The following is a 15,661-nucleotide window of genomic DNA, read 5'->3' as shown; positions in this document are numbered from 1 at the left end:
CTTTTTGTGGCACTCTGATTATATCAATAAACAGTCAATAGACTTGCAAAACTTTATATTTAAAATAATTTACTAAAAATGTAGTCTTAAGACTGAAATGGCATCAAGAGTAAAAAAACTCATATTAAATTCCCTGTTAGTCATTGTATAGCATTCATGTCCTATAAAGCCAAAGCCAGTTTCAGAGGTGACCTTTTCTGATGCATATACCTTCGTTTTTCTCTCGTTTCTGCACCAGAGCTTATCATGTACAGACTAAAAAAGCAACATCAACAAAAAGCACAGATGTTTTGCTTTGGCTCCAGAAGCAATGGAAACTAAAGCAAACTGAAATTCTTTCTCACTGTTTAGAGATATTGTGCATTGAAAGAAAGTAAGCCTATGGTTCATTCAGAAATACTTTCTAATTAAATTGGTAGTCATAAAACTGTATTTTGGCTTCAGGCTGACACATCTAGGTTTCTGGTATAGCCTTGGCTGTTTGGCTCGTATGACAATCCATCATTCTTCAAGATTCTTCATGGGTTGAAATGACCCATCATTTGTTTTGCAGATACCTCAAATCAGCTATGCATCCACAGCCCCAGAGCTAAGTGATAACACCAGGTATGACTTTTTCTCTCGAGTGGTCCCGCCTGACTCCTACCAAGCCCAAGCCATGGTGGACATCGTGACAGCACTGGGATGGAATTATGTGTCGACACTGGCTTCTGAGGGGAACTATGGTGAGAGCGGTGTGGAGGCCTTCACTCAGATCTCGAGGGAGATTGGTAAGCATATATTTATCAGATGATTGTATTTGGAGGCGACAGGTTGCTGATGCCTGAGCATCTCCAAGTGCTCTCTTATCTGTAGGGAATAATTAGAACTCCTACAGATGCATGAACTAGGCTGTCCACTCTAGAGGGAAGCTGGGTTTATTATAAATGATTTTGTTGTTCATAGGCCTATCAAGGTGACATTTTGATGCTAATTTAGGAAGTAGGGCTCCTGACTCAAGTGAACATTTTTTAAAGTTGTCTGTTTTGACAAGGGAGTTTGCTGGCACATTAGAGGCACTGTAAATTTGAATAAATGACATACTATTTGATTGTTCTAGATGGAAGTTTACATTAGCAAGTCATTAAATTAAAAAAAAAGTCAGTGGAATTTAACATCCAACACTAGAGGGATTAAGTCTAGTAATCATCTTAAAACAATGCTGAAGAAGCCCCCAAGGCTATACTTAAGCAATATTCTTATTGTCATGTTTGACTTCTTTGCATTTTTATTCTTAACGAAAACTCTGAAGCTTAGGGTGTGGTGAAGGGCAAGATGTAAAAACTTGTTTACAACAAGGTACTGCTGACCTCCATCCTGGGCTTTTTTTCAAGGTGCTTATTCAAGTGTCTAGGCATTTCACCATCTTGTATATGTACCAATGAGGTTATAAATCCATTCCACTACTTTGAAAACACAGAGCAAAACAAAGGAACAACTTAGAGCACAGATCTTAACTGCTGATTTGTCAACAACATACCTTTGTGAATGAAATATGTTATTGTTACTTAAGTACTATTATTCTTATTAAGAATGAATGAATTTTTCCATAAGAGTAATAATATTTTGTTGAAAGATTAAAGTGTCCATTGATTGTTTCTCAGTAATTTTGAGCCTGTAGAAGGACATTATGTTGATAAATTTATTGTTTTTCTTAGAGGCCTCGACTCAGAAAAAGATCATGGGAGTGATTTGGGCTTAACCATAATTGCCAAGGACAAAAAGTCTGATGTTATTGAAATAGGATTTTCACTTGAGAGATTTGCAGATGACTGCAAGCTTTTCTGTACATAGTAGGGCATAGAAAATTATAATACACAATATTTAGTATCTTTAACATTTGTTCTACATTTGTGCTATTGCAGAAAATGTATAAAAGGCCTGGTCTTGTTGGATAGATTGGGCTAATTGATTTAATTGGACAACTGTTCACACCTGCTGTAAGTGTGCATGATGCCATAATCTTTACTCTCTGGGAATTTATATCATTACTGCTATAAAACAGAGTCAAAACATTCAATTGATCTTTAAATTATGACAAAATATATTATCTTCTTGGATAAAAATCTAAAGTTTATCTTTAGAGGAAATGCCCACTCAAATGAAAACAATAGCTTCTGGAAACAGCGTTAATGTATTATTTAAGCAACTGATGTCAGTTCTTACCAGAGTGATAATTCAACAAGAGAAGGAAACTAATAGAGTATGTATTGAAATAAGTTTTCTGCAGTGATCCTGGACATTCTGCAACTTGAGGACACATTTTGTGTGCATGAGATAGATTCCTATAAAAAATTCAAAACAGGACATAGTCTGCCAATTGTTGCAGAATCTGACAAAATGCATTGTTCTAAAAGTTAAGTGAAACCACAGTTTTATTCTTTTGACTAAAATAAGAAATACTTAGTTTTTATTTTTTAGGGAGCATTGCTATGCTTTGATAATACTGTCACATAGAAGGATTTAGATGGTGCCATTCATTATTCCTGTTTCTATCATAGTCATTAGCATGGGAGAAAATAATTTTGGTGCCTTGTATATGCTCTTGATTAGAGCAACACATTTCTTCTGTGTTGATCTTTTCAGTATTCTGTGACTTGATTGGTTGTCCATTCTATTTCAGTTCTTACTTATCTGGGGAATGGAGGAGGGATGGATTGTCAATTAATGTGCAGAATACTGAAAAGGCCAAATTAGTACCACACTGGAGTATGCCATGGAATATATTAAATATCAAAATCATCCCTCATTTTAATGACAAAGATTTTTATCTAGAGCAAAAATAGCTGAAAATTAAACCTTTTATATGACAATGATATTAATGGGAATGGCAAATGGTAGCAACTTAACCCATTCTGAAATTATCTGATGTCTCTAATGAAAATTCATTAGTTCTGTAACATTTGCAGCTCTTACTACAACACTGATGACATCTGTCACCATGTTAGTAGTGTGTTTTTAAAAAAACCTCAGTAGCTTGACTGAAGGAGATGTATACATTAATTTATTTTGGAGTGTCTGCCCATTAATAAAATTGTATATTTCCCCAACTCATAGTGTTCTCTGTACTTTGTTCTGAATTTCTCTTTAGCAACATCGATTGCTAAGAAATTTCAGTGTAAATTGAGGCTTCCTCTGTCTTACCTCTGATTAACTCAAGCAGATCATAATGGAGTGATGGTGAAATGAAAATTGGTTTAGTGATAAATTGCTTCTCTGGTTTGATTAGAATGTTTTTCATTTTAACAAAATCAGACTTGGGGCAGTCTCCTTTGTTAATCTGGGAGAATAAAGTTTATGAGTGTATGGTGGTCATGATCAGACCTCAGTGATGGCTCTTCCCTAGTTGAGATCTTTCTGAAGGCGAGAGGGCCAAGAGACACTTGATAAAGACAAATAGCCCCTTGATATCCCAGCTGTTGTAATGTCATCCCAAGGCATCTCTTGACTATAGGATTATTGCTAGAGAAGGAAAAAAAAATATTTGGTATCAGCAAATGGCACAGTTTTATTGACTGGAGCATAGTTTGTATAGTGAAGTATGGGAGACAAAATTGGAAGGCTTGACATAGACACATGGTTATTTCAAATCATAGGTTGTTTATTTTATCCTTAGTTTTCTAGACAATGGAGGTGCGCTAGGCCATTCTGCATTGCTATAAAGAAATCTCTGAAAGTGAGTAATTTATGAGAAAAGAGGTTTAATTGGCTCATGGTTCTGTGGGCTGTACAGGAAGCATAGTGGCATCCACTTCTGGGGAGGCTTCAGGAGGCTTACAATCATGGCAGAAGGTGAAGCAGGAGCAAAGGAAGGAGATGCAACACACTTTTCAGTGACCAAATTTTGTGAGAACTCACTATCTTGAAGACAGCACCAGGTGACAAGAGATCTGCCACATGACCCAAACACCTTCCGCAAGGCCCTGCCTCCATCACTGGGGATTACATTTCGACATGAGATTTGGGTGGGGATAAATATCCAAACTATATCATTCCACCCTGGCTCCTCTTGAATCTCATGTCCTTTTCACATTGCAAAATACAATTATGCTTTCCCAATAGTCCCCCCAAATGTCAACTCATTGTAGCATTAACTCAAAAGTCCATGCCGGGTGTGATGGCTCATGCCTGTAATCCCAGCACTTTGGGAGGCTGAGGCGGAGTTTGAGACCAGCCTGGCCAACATGGTGAAACCCAGTCTCTACTAAAAATTAGCCAGGCATGGAGGCATGTACCTGCTGTCCCAGCTACTTGGGAGGTTGAGGCAGAGAATTGCTTGAACCTGGGAGGTGGAGGTTACAGTGAGCTGACATTACACCAATGCACTTCAACCTGGGTTACAGACTAAGACTCCATCTCAAAAAAAAAAAGATGTCCAAGTTCAAAGTCTCATCTGAGACAAAGCAAGTCCTTTCCACCTATGAGCCTGTAAAATAAAAAACAAGTTATTTACTCCTAAGATACAATGTGAGTAGAGGCATTGGATAAACATTCCTGTTCCAAAAGGAAGAAATTGCCAAAAGAAAGGGGCTGTAGGCTCCATGCAAGTTCAAAACTTCAAAACACAGCAGGGAAGTTATTACATCTTAAAGCTCCAAAATGGTTTCCTTTGACTCCATGTCCCACATCCAGGGCACACTGTTGTGAGGGGTGGGCTCCCAAGGCCTTAGGCAGCTCCACCCCTGTGGCTTTTCAGGGTTCAGCCCTTGTGTCTTCTCTCATAAGTTGTTGAGTACCTGCAGCTATTCCAGGCACCGAGTGCAAACTGCTGGTGGATCTACTATTCTGGAGTCTGGAAGATGGCCTCTTTCTAACAGCTCCATTTGGCAGTGCCCCACTGAGGATTCTGTGTGGGGGCTCCAACCCCACATTTCCCCTTGGCACTGCCCTTGTAGAGGTTTTCTGTGAGGGCTCTGCCCCATCAGCAGTCTTCTGCCTGGGTGCCTAGGCTTTTCCATACATCCTCTGAAATGTAGGCAGAGGGTGCCGAGCCTCATCACTCTTGCACTCTGTGCACTTGCAAGGTTAATGCCACGTGGAGGCTGCCAAGGTTTATAGTAGCTCATACTCTCCAGAGCACTGGCATGAGCAATATCTGAGGCCCTTTGAGCCAAGGCTAGTGCTGGAGTGGCTGGGATGTGGGTAACAGTGTCCTGAGGCTGCACAGGGCAATGGGGCCCTGGACCTGGCCCATGAAAGGACTCTTCCCTCCTATGCCTCTAGGCTGTGATAGGAGGGACTGCTATTAAGGTCTCTGAAATGCCATGGAGGCCTTTCCCCCATTGTCTTAGATATTAGGACTTGGCTCCTTTTAGTTATGCAAATATCTCTAGCAAGTGGTTTCTCCACAGCCTGCTTGAATTCCTCTCTTGAAAAAGCTTTTTCTTTTTCTGCCCCATGGCTATGGTATAAATTTTCCAAACTTTTATACCCTGCTTCCCTTTTAAATATAAGTTGCAGCTTTAAGTCATTCCTTTGCTCCCACATCTGAGTGTAGGTTATTAAAAACAACCAGGCCACATTTTGAATGATTTGCTGCATAGAAATTTCTTCTGCCGTATACCCTAGGTCATTACTTTCAAGTTCAAACTTCCACAGAGCCCTAAGGCATGAAGAAAATGCAGCCAAGTTATTTGCCAAGGCATAACACAGGTAACCTTTGCTCCAGATTCCAGTAAGTCCCGCATTTTCATCTGAGACCTCAGCAGCCAGGATTTCATTGTCCATATCACTATTACCATTTTGGTGAAAACCATTTAACTGGTCTCTAAGAAGGTACAAACTTTCCCTCATCTTCCTATCTTCTTCTGAGCCTTCCAAACTCTTCCAACCTCTGCCTGTTACCCAGTTTCAAAGTCACTTCCACATTTTCAGGTATCTTTATAGCAATGCACCACCCCTCAGCACCAATCTTCTGTATTAGGCTGTTCTTGCATTTCTCTAAAGAAACACCCAAGACTGGGTAATTTATGAGAAAAGGGGTTTAATTGGCTCATGGTTCTGCAGGCTGTACAGGAAGCATAGCAGCATCTGCTCCTGGGGAGGCCTTTTGAGGTTTACAGTCATCATAGAAGGTAAAGCAGGAGCAAGCACACCACATAATGAAAGCAAGAGCAAGAGACAGTTGGGAATGGGGGAGATGCAACACACATTTCAGCCACCAGATCTTGTGGGAACTCACCATCCTGAAGATAGCACCAAGCCATGAGGGCTCTGCCCCCATGACCCAGCACCTCCCACCAGGCCCCACCTTCAGCATTGGGGATTACAATTGCACATGAGCTTTGGGCAGGGACAAATATTCAAATTATATTAGGAGGAAACTGCTGAGAGAGGGGGATCTATCAGAATGTATATTTAAGGTTGTAGTATGAGAAGTAAAAGACAAGGAGACCAGTTCAGGGGCCATTCCAATAAAAATCTTGGCCTGATACAGGGCAGTGATAATAGAAATGGAAGAGGAGAGAGACTTGGGGGTCATTTGTGAGGTGAAGTCTATGGAATTTAGTAACTGATTGGACACAGAGCTTGAAGGTATGAAAGAAATTAAAGTTGAACTTGAAATTGTATACCTGGGCAACTAGGAAAAGGCAGGTACCGTAAACAGAAAAGAGACAGTAAAATGAACACAGTAAACTTTAGGTAATAGTACATAGCTTTGTGGAGAAGAATAGCAAGGAACATTGATCTAGAGCCAAGCAGGAACTGAGATATAGATCAAAGTTCATTCTCGTAAAATTGAGGATGGAAAGGTGGTTGCTAAGGTGAGAAGTAAAGGGGAATGAGGATGGACTCATGGGGAGAAGTTTTCATAGAAAGGTGTGTGATATGGTTTGGCTGTGTCCCCACCCAAATCTCACCCGACTTATAATAATCCCCATGTGTCAAGGGTGGGGCCAGGTGGAGATCACTGAATCCTGGGGGTGGTTTCCCCCATACTGTTCTCACGGTAATGAATAAGTCTCATGAGATCTGATGGTTTAATAAATGGGAGTTCCCCTGCACAAGCATTCTTGCCTGCCACCACGTAAGACGTGACTTTGTCCCTCATTCGCCTTCCACTGTGATTGTGAGGCCACCCCCAGCCATGTGGAACTGTGAGTCAGTTAAACCTCTTTCCTTTACAAATTACTCAGTCTTGGGTATGTCTTTATTAGCATTGTGAGAACAGACTAATACAGTGTGGGAATAATGGCCTAGACATTGCAATGGGGAGGTAACAGTATGGTGGAGTGTTCTCTTTTCATGGGTTTATGGTCATGGGAGGGCTCTCAGTGTCCTTTGAAGAAGACTTCAATTATTGGAGATGATTAAAGGAGCTCCTCAGAAAAAAAATTTAACAATGTTGAGCAGTGCTTCATAAGAAAACAGGAACATTTGCCAGAATGCATAGCTGAACATACACAGTAGGGTTGGGGTTAGGGCTAGGGTTCCTACATGAAGTGAGGTCCTTGAAAGGAGGTATTTTATAGTAAAATATAGTAAACTAGGTGGCTTAAAATAATAGAAATTTGTCATCTCACAGTTCTGGAGACTAGAAATAAAAAATTAAGGTGTCAGCAGGGCCATGCTGCTTCTGAAACTTGTAGGAGAGAATCCCTCCTTGCCTGTGTTAGCTTCTGGTGTTTGCTGACAATCCATGGTATTCCTTGGCTTGTAGATGCATCACTACAGTCTCTGCCTCTACCATCACATGACCATCTTCTTCCTTCTTGTGTTTGTCTCTGCGTCTTCTTTTCTTATAACAATGCAGATTATTGGAATAAAGGCCCACCCTACTCCAGTATGACCTCATCTTAACTAACTACATTTGCAATGACCCTCTTTCCAAATAAGGTCACATTCTGAGGTACTGGGGTTAGGATTTCAATGTATTTTTCTTGGGAGATAATTCATTTTTTAACAGAGGGTGAAGGAGGGTATACTCAGAAAGTTAGCTTCCAGCGATAGAGATGGGAGGTGGGCCACGAGGACAACATGTTGGTAATAAGGATGAGAGGGGCTTAAGCAGACAGAATTTAGTTAATGGAGAAGCCTGTAATATAGCGGTTTCACAAGTTCCTTTTGGAATGTTATGGAATTCTACTCTCCCAATACTGACTCTTGGGTAAATGAGGTAACCTAATGGATAATTCAGGGTTCCAGACTGGGGTAAGTGATGGGATCCCAGTGTCTGTCTGGCTTTCCTAGGTAGCTGAGAGCTTCCCAATAGGATCACAATAGACACTGCCAACACAGGTGTGTACCTGCTGTTCACCTGCCCCGCTTTGTGTAATCCAAGAAACTTCTCATTGATGACACCTGGAAAATTACATAAATCCAGAGAAGCTTTTCTGGCCTAATTTATTTTTATTTCCCTCTTTGGTCTTTTGATTTGAGGGAATAGAATAGCTTAGTTGCTGCTGGTTAAGACCTACATGTTACACAACCCTTAGCTGTTAGGTCCACAGTCATCTATTTCTGTCTTGTTTAAATTCCTTGATATAATGTTTCATTGATATTATAATAAAGGAGTTGATAATATTCACTCATGCTTTTCCATCATAAGCTCTGGGCCTGGTGGCTCATGACTCAATAAATGACTTCCTTTAGTCTTTTGACAGGTTACTTCTCTTCTTTGTCTTACGTTATTTTATTATTTTTAAAAGAAGACAGGATAATAAATGTTAATGCTACTGCTATCATTATAAGGGGCAAGGAAGCTAAAGTTTTATCTCTGAAGATAAAAGGAATATGTGAAAACATATCTTTTCATTGTAGATTTGCACAGTATGGCGGCACACCTTCTTTAATCAGTCATTGTGTTTATGAATGGCTTATTGAAGATGACAGGTCTTCAAGTCGTCATTGCATACATTACAGGGGGCAGAATAGACCTGATTCTGTCAAATATTCTACTATATGTGTCTTTCTCCCCTAAATTTGCAAATGCTGGAAGCTTCTGACTATTGTTTAACATGTTCAGAATATTAACGTCTTAGAGTTGGAAGAGACCAGAGAGTTGTTGGGATGGAAGATTCTGTTTGAAATGTTAATGTAATGAACCAATTTAATTAGTTCATTTTTTTGTGTGTATAAAATGACAGTTGCCAAAAAGTTTGATGGAGTTTTTTTTTTTTTTTTTTTTGGTGAGGGTCAAACAATACAGTAAGGAAAATTTCATCCCTAGTGTACAATCGAAACATGTTCACTGATCATATTTTTAACGTATCTTTGTACAGTTTTAAAAGAAAGTATTTTCCCCTCTTGGATTATAAACAAGAAACAAGTTTCTGTTAACTGAAATGGATTCACTTTAAGATTAAAACAAAGTATTTTCAATGACAGAAAGGAAAGAATACATAAAGAGCAGTGTTTCCCCTCAGATGTTCATTGCTTTGGAAAAATGACTTCCAAAAAGTCAAATTTTTCCAGGCAAAAATCAATTTGACAAAAGTATTAATGTTGTAAAATACTATGAATGAAAGGAAACAATTTAATTCAATTGAAAATTTTACTTTATATTCATACAGCTGAGTTCCATTGATAACACCACATTTTGAGTTACAAATCACATTTAATTAATATTAACACCAGGTAATTGGCAAGAATAACTTCAAAGGAGGGCTGAGAAAATTGCAAATTGGAACTGCAGGTGCAGTGATACTGTAGAAGCTTTATAGGGATCCAAAGGACGTGCATATGATTTTAACAATTATTGCAGAACCTGATCAAATAGAGTGTCATTTCAAAGCTGTTCTTCACCCCAGCCATTCCTAATATTTAGGGCCTAGTAACTGCCAAGTAGCAACAGCTGCTGTTAATATGAAACAGCAAACAGCATTCAAATAAGTGCTTTAAAACCTATGATTCTTATGCTGTAGTTAAGTTGTTAGTAAACAATGGCAGTTTGATGCAGTAGAACCAACCTTGGAGTCAGAAGCACTTCTTTAAATCCCTATTTTTCAATTATGAGATTTTGTTAACAAGCTTCTCTGAGAATTAATTTCCTTGTCTGTAAAATGGAGGCCATTTCTGCTCAGTAATAATCCAATGAGAGAATTCTTGTGAATGTTCTTTATGAACTTGAAAGTGCTATTTAATATCAGGTATTACTAGTGAAAGGAATGGGGATAATACAGATTTTCCCCTCAAAGGCATAACAAAGCTGTATATTATCATAAAGATGGTAGGTATGTTGCCTGGCGTGTAGGATATTTGAAATGGCAGAGTGTTTTTGCTTGATCTGTTAATTACCTTCAATCTTAGCTACATGTGGCTAAGATTCTACATGAAAGACCAGAGAGGAGGATTTCAAATGACTCCTGACCACCTCCTCTCTCTTTTCTCTCTTCCAGTTCTCAATGCCTCCACCCACTTCTGGGCTAAGTATTCTACCATCCTATTCTTGTCATCCTTGGTTATTGAATATTATTTACCATGTTGCCTAACAGTTGTTTCTGCTTAAATGTGACCATTCAGTTGCCACTTTAAAAGGGTTGAGATTTGAGGACAAGTTGGGGGTATTTTCCCTCATCCTTAGCAATGTGCTTCCAGAGTCCCTGTGTGTAACTCTGTGGTACCACTTGCCACTCTGATTGTAGTGCCGATTTCTCTGTCAATCTCTTCAATCAGGACATATTTTATCTTAGTGGAAAGATCCCCATTACCCAGTACAGTACCTGGCATGTAACAGGTGCTTCGTGAATTTCTGTTGAATGACCATTGTCAGCAGATTCGTGGTTGTGTTAGTAATGTGAGTCTGTGGGTAAGATTTGCTCAGCCTCTGGGAACAAAAGGGCAGAGCTACTTCCAACCATGCTTTATGCATTATCTTTGATAATGCATGGGAACCTTCAGGGGTTACTGTAATGTTAAGTCACGTTTTTATTGCTGGCAAATACCAAAGCCGATAATCTGTAGGTTCATCCCAACTCTAATCTCTTAGGCAGCACTGGGGAGTGGTTAAGAACTTCTCACTGGCTGGGTTTATGTTCCAGATTTGTCATATTGTAGCAAAGGGATCTGGGTAACTTACTTAATCATGTTGTGCCCCAATTTATTCAGGTGTAGAATGGGGATAAAAATTGTATAAGAATTGAGTGAGATCATACGTAACAATGTGTGGCTCATGGCTAGTGTTCAACAATGGTCAATTTGTATTTTTTCTTTTTCTTTTTTTTTTTTGAGACCCAGTCTCACTCTGTCACTCAGGCTGAAGTGCAGTGGCATGATCTCGGCTCTCTGCACCCTCTGCCTTCTGGGTTCAAGCGAGTCTCCTGCCTCAGTCTCCCAAGTAGCTGGGATTACAGGTGCATGCCCCCACGTCTGACTGGTTTTTATATTTTTAGGAGAGAGAGGGTTTCACCATGTTGGCCAGGCTGGTCTTGAACTCCTGACCTCATATAATTCATCTGCCTTGGCCTCCCAAAGTGCTGGCATTACAGGCATGAACCACCACGCCCAGCCTCAATTTGTATCTTGTAAGGAGCCCATCTACATCAGCAGGTAGCCTATGAGTGTTCTTACTGCCCTGAATATATATCCAATTTGTTCAATGAGCAAAAGGCAGCAGAGAGGCTAAGTGCTCAATTAAATGCAGCCCATTCTCGCCATTCCTGAAACTTGCTCCGTACCTTAGCAGTGATAAATCTTATTGTTTCTTCACATGACTAATGTACTACCTAGCATAGTGCTGGCCATAGTTAAATACATGAATTCATGAAATACCAGTCACAAATGGCTCACCAAATCTGCTTGCTTCTTTTTCATTTTGAATCTTCTTAAGAATGAATCAATTCAGTGAGCATTTATAGTGCATGTGTCAGGTGATACTTGTGCTAAGCTTTGAGGATACAGAGACAAATCATGGTCTTTGCTTTCCAGTAGGTCACTGTGTTTCAGAGGAGGCGGAGATGCAAACAATTACAAATTCATGTGATCTTTGCCTTAATGGAGGCATCTTTTAGAGGCATTGCCTCCAAAACACTGCCTGAGAGAGAGCATCCTGCAGTTCATATAATGAAAGGACCTGACATGAGACAGGGGAACAGGACAGCTTTTGGACCCCAAGCTCGAAGGAAGTACACAGTGGCATATGAGTTAAATTAATTCAGGCAACTTGAGTAGAAACCCAGTTTCCTAAGAAAAAGAGTGCAAAAAGTTGAGTGTAAAATATTATGCCAACTTTGTAATGTAATAAATATATGAGAAATGTTTAATATGTGTAAAATATCTAGTGTTTGACGGTTCTTATTTCTTCATCTATTGCTGATTACTCTCATGTATCCTCTTATGTGCAATCAGTGTGTGGCTTTACCTGACAGTATTAGTCCCTGTTTTCCATGATCACCCCTACCCAGCAGCAATTTCAGTTTTGTTCAGTTCCTGAGTCTTAGCCAGGGCCAACAGCTTCTACCCAGCATCAACCCACAAATTGCCAGGGTTTGGAATGGTTTTGTCATGATGAACCTTGTATTTGGTTGTCCTAGAGTGAACCCTGAGCCCCTCTCTGTCACTGCAAACTCACAGTGATGTCCCACCAGGCATTTGACTTACACTTCAGATCCTTGGAGATGGACCTGTCCCCAGATTCTGGCCTGCTGGTTTTGGACCGTGACACACTACCTATTCCTTGTCAACTTCACCTGACTGGGTTGAAGTGTCTCCTCCTCTGCCTTTATTCTGTCACAGCTGGTAAGGTCTGACTATGCATGAAGTCATCGAGCAGAATCCTGGCTCTTGTATGGGGCCCTGACCCCCTCTAGCTTGTTGTCTTTATATTTATCATGTTCTTTTAGTGTCATACGAATGAATAAATGAATTCCCAAGTGTAAGAGAATTTAGCCTCAAGTGATACTTTGAACCTCTTTCCCAGTGATTCCTGTGCAAATGCTTCAAAAGGGCCAGGAGCTTCACATGAACTGTGTGGTCCCTGTTTTCGGTTATTTGTTTTCCTGCTACCTTACTCCCATTGCCAACTGTATTAGTTTGCTAGGGCTGCTGTAACAAAGTCCCATAAACTGGGTGGCTTGAGCAACAGAAATTTGGCCTCCACAGTTTGGGGGCCAGAAACTTGAGATCAAGGTGTCAGCAGACTTGGATCCTCCTGAGGCTGTGAGGAGGAATCTCTTCCAGCCTCTGTCCTTGCTTCTTGTGGTTTGCTGGTGATATTTGGCATTCCTTGGCAAGTAGTAGCATCACTTCAATCTCTGCTTTCCTTTTTACATGGCATCTCCTCAATCATGGCTGCCGGATTAAGCCTGATTAATGAAGTTCTCTCTGACCTAAGCCCATATTTGTTCTGATTCTTTGGGTGAATTTTGGCCCTGAGATTACCCATTTTCTCCTAAGGGATTAGCTTCTGTGATCAGAGCCTTGCCAGCTGGTCTCTGCATGCCTCGCAAGTCATGACAAGAAGTGTGCTTCTCTCCCATGCTTAGCCCCAAAGAAATCACATTCTTTTATTTTCCTTTCCAAAGTCATTTCCTTGTTAAAGCCATTGTATTTGGAAACTCCAGCACTAGATGAGAGCTTTAGGATGCAATCTGTACTTACCGTGTTGATAGAACATAATATAAAAACACCCTTCTGCAGAAATGAAGCAACATCAGAATCTATTTATGTCATTTTTTATAGGCCCTAAAAGAGTTGGCCTGAGAATTAGGAGTGTGTTTTCTCAGTTTACTTCATCATGTATCAACTAAGCAACAAATATAGTTTCCTTGAAAATAAATGGCTTCATAATATAATAAAATCAGAAGGCTATCAGATGAATAGTTGATTGAAATAGGTGCCAATTATTTCAGGGGTTACGTCCATTGATAGAACTTGGCTGCAGTCTCTGTCCTCTAGGATCTGCATGTTTGACAGACTGGGCTGCTTTGCTTTTTTCACTCTTACCTGACCAAAGCCATTTCATGATTCACTGGGGGTCCCACAAGAGGAAGGCAGAGGAATGGAAATAAAGTGAAACTCAAGTCAGCACATTTTGTTTCTTGTTAACAGCTCTGGGAAGAGGTTTGGTTGGGAAAGGAATTTCAAGTAGTGATTTAAACATGTCTTCTGGCAGTTGTAGCAGTGAGGAAAAAAAATAATGCCTCTTGTACCAGCTCAGATACACTTCCAAGGCATTGGTACTTACGGTCATACGACTCTAGAGTTACATTTGCATCGTGAATCATGGCTGGCATGTGCATAATGGGCTATTAAGGGAAATAGGGATGTTCAGAGTGCATTGCTAGCCTTGTGTGTTTCATATTGTGGAGGGCAACCACTGTTTTCCCCTTTAAAATGTTGCTTGATGATAGTGTCAGAGGAAATCCTGTGATAGATGGAATTATTCACTTGAGCTGATATGACATTTTATTTAACAAATATTTGAGCCCCTACTGTGTGTTGGGGCCTTGTTCTAGGTGGTAGGGATATGATGCTGAATGAATCAGACCTGCTTCCAGTCCTCGTGCAGTTTCTAGCCAAGCTTACTCTCTTTGCATCTTTTATGTCCTTGTAGTCTCAGATCTCTCTAGGCTACAGGAATTTTGCCTAAGCCTACAGAGTGAGATGCCATGAACAGAGAGTCCATGAAAAGGTGGAGATGGCCTACATCTATATGAATAACTACTTGACCCCTTGGGTGTTCTGGAGATGCTGGAGTTCACTTGAGGTGTCCATGGCATGCTGGGGGTAGGGGTCACACATTTGAATGAGAAAGAACATGTGTGCATGTGTTTTTGTGGGCACACACAGAGGAATAGGCCTGGACCGAGGAAGGAGCTAGGCCAGCTTGCCAGGTGCAGTGTTTGGGAGCATTGCCAGATGCAGGTGGCATGAAGAAATCCATTCAGGCTCAGAGAGCACAGATCAGAGATGGTGGTCTTGGTGAGGACCTAAACATACTGCCACATGGCAAAAGAGTCACACATACCATGCTGCAACCTGGAATCCCTGCATGTCTTCCATGTTAGTTTTCTTTTAACATTTTCTTTTCCTTCTTTTTTTTTTTTTTTTCCTGAGACAGAATCTCACTCTGTCACCCAGGCTGTAGTGCAGTGGCACAACCTTGGCTCACTGAAACATCCGTTTCCTGGATTCAAGCGATTCTCACACCTCAGCTTCCCAAGTAGCTGAGATTACAGTCATGCACCACCACATCCAGCTATCTTTTTGTATTATTATTATTATTTTAGTAGAGACAAGATTTCACCATGTTACCCAGGCTCATCTAAACTCCTAGCCTCAAGGGATCCACCCGCCTCGGCCTCCTAAAGTGCAGGGATCATAGGCGTGGGCCACTGTGCCCAGCTAATGTTTTATTTTCCTTCTGTTCTCAGTTTATTTCCAGGAAGCCTTCTCTAATCTTCATCCCCTCCTTTTCCCACCTAAGTTAGATTTCTCTTCTATGTATTCTGTCAATGAAAACAAATCCAGACTTAGATAAGGAGGGATTTTATTCAGAAGAGAGACCATTGCCACAGAGAGAATGCTCCAACCTCAGAAATTGACAAGTGTCACAAAATCAAAAAGAAAGAGGCTTCTCTTATATAGGGTAGGGAGAGATAACAGAAGCTTGATTAAAATTATAAAAGGGGAGCAAGCAATGGAGGGATGATCAGCGGGGCATGGGGGGATGACCAGTGGGACG

At 40.5% G+C, this 15,661-nt stretch overlaps 1 protein-coding gene across 2 annotated transcripts in view; it reads left to right on the top strand.

Moving 5' to 3' along the window:
* The window catches only part of GRM8 (glutamate receptor, metabotropic 8), an 830,459-nt gene that overhangs the window by 144,602 nt on the left and 670,196 nt on the right, over positions 1 to 15,661 (top strand). For both annotated transcript variants that reach the window (XM_011951752.1, XM_011951754.1), the window contains exon 3: positions 554 to 770. In XM_011951752.1, the coding sequence (XP_011807142.1) occupies positions 554 to 770 (217 nt within the window). The remainder of the gene's footprint in view (positions 1 to 553; positions 771 to 15,661) is intronic.

This window comes from Colobus angolensis, unplaced genomic scaffold (genome assembly GCF_000951035.1).
Source record: "Colobus angolensis palliatus isolate OR3802 unplaced genomic scaffold, Cang.pa_1.0 Scaffold326, whole genome shotgun sequence".
NCBI lineage: Eukaryota > Metazoa > Chordata > Mammalia > Primates > Cercopithecidae > Colobus > Colobus angolensis.
This window is presented reverse-complemented; position numbering and strand designations above follow the sequence as displayed.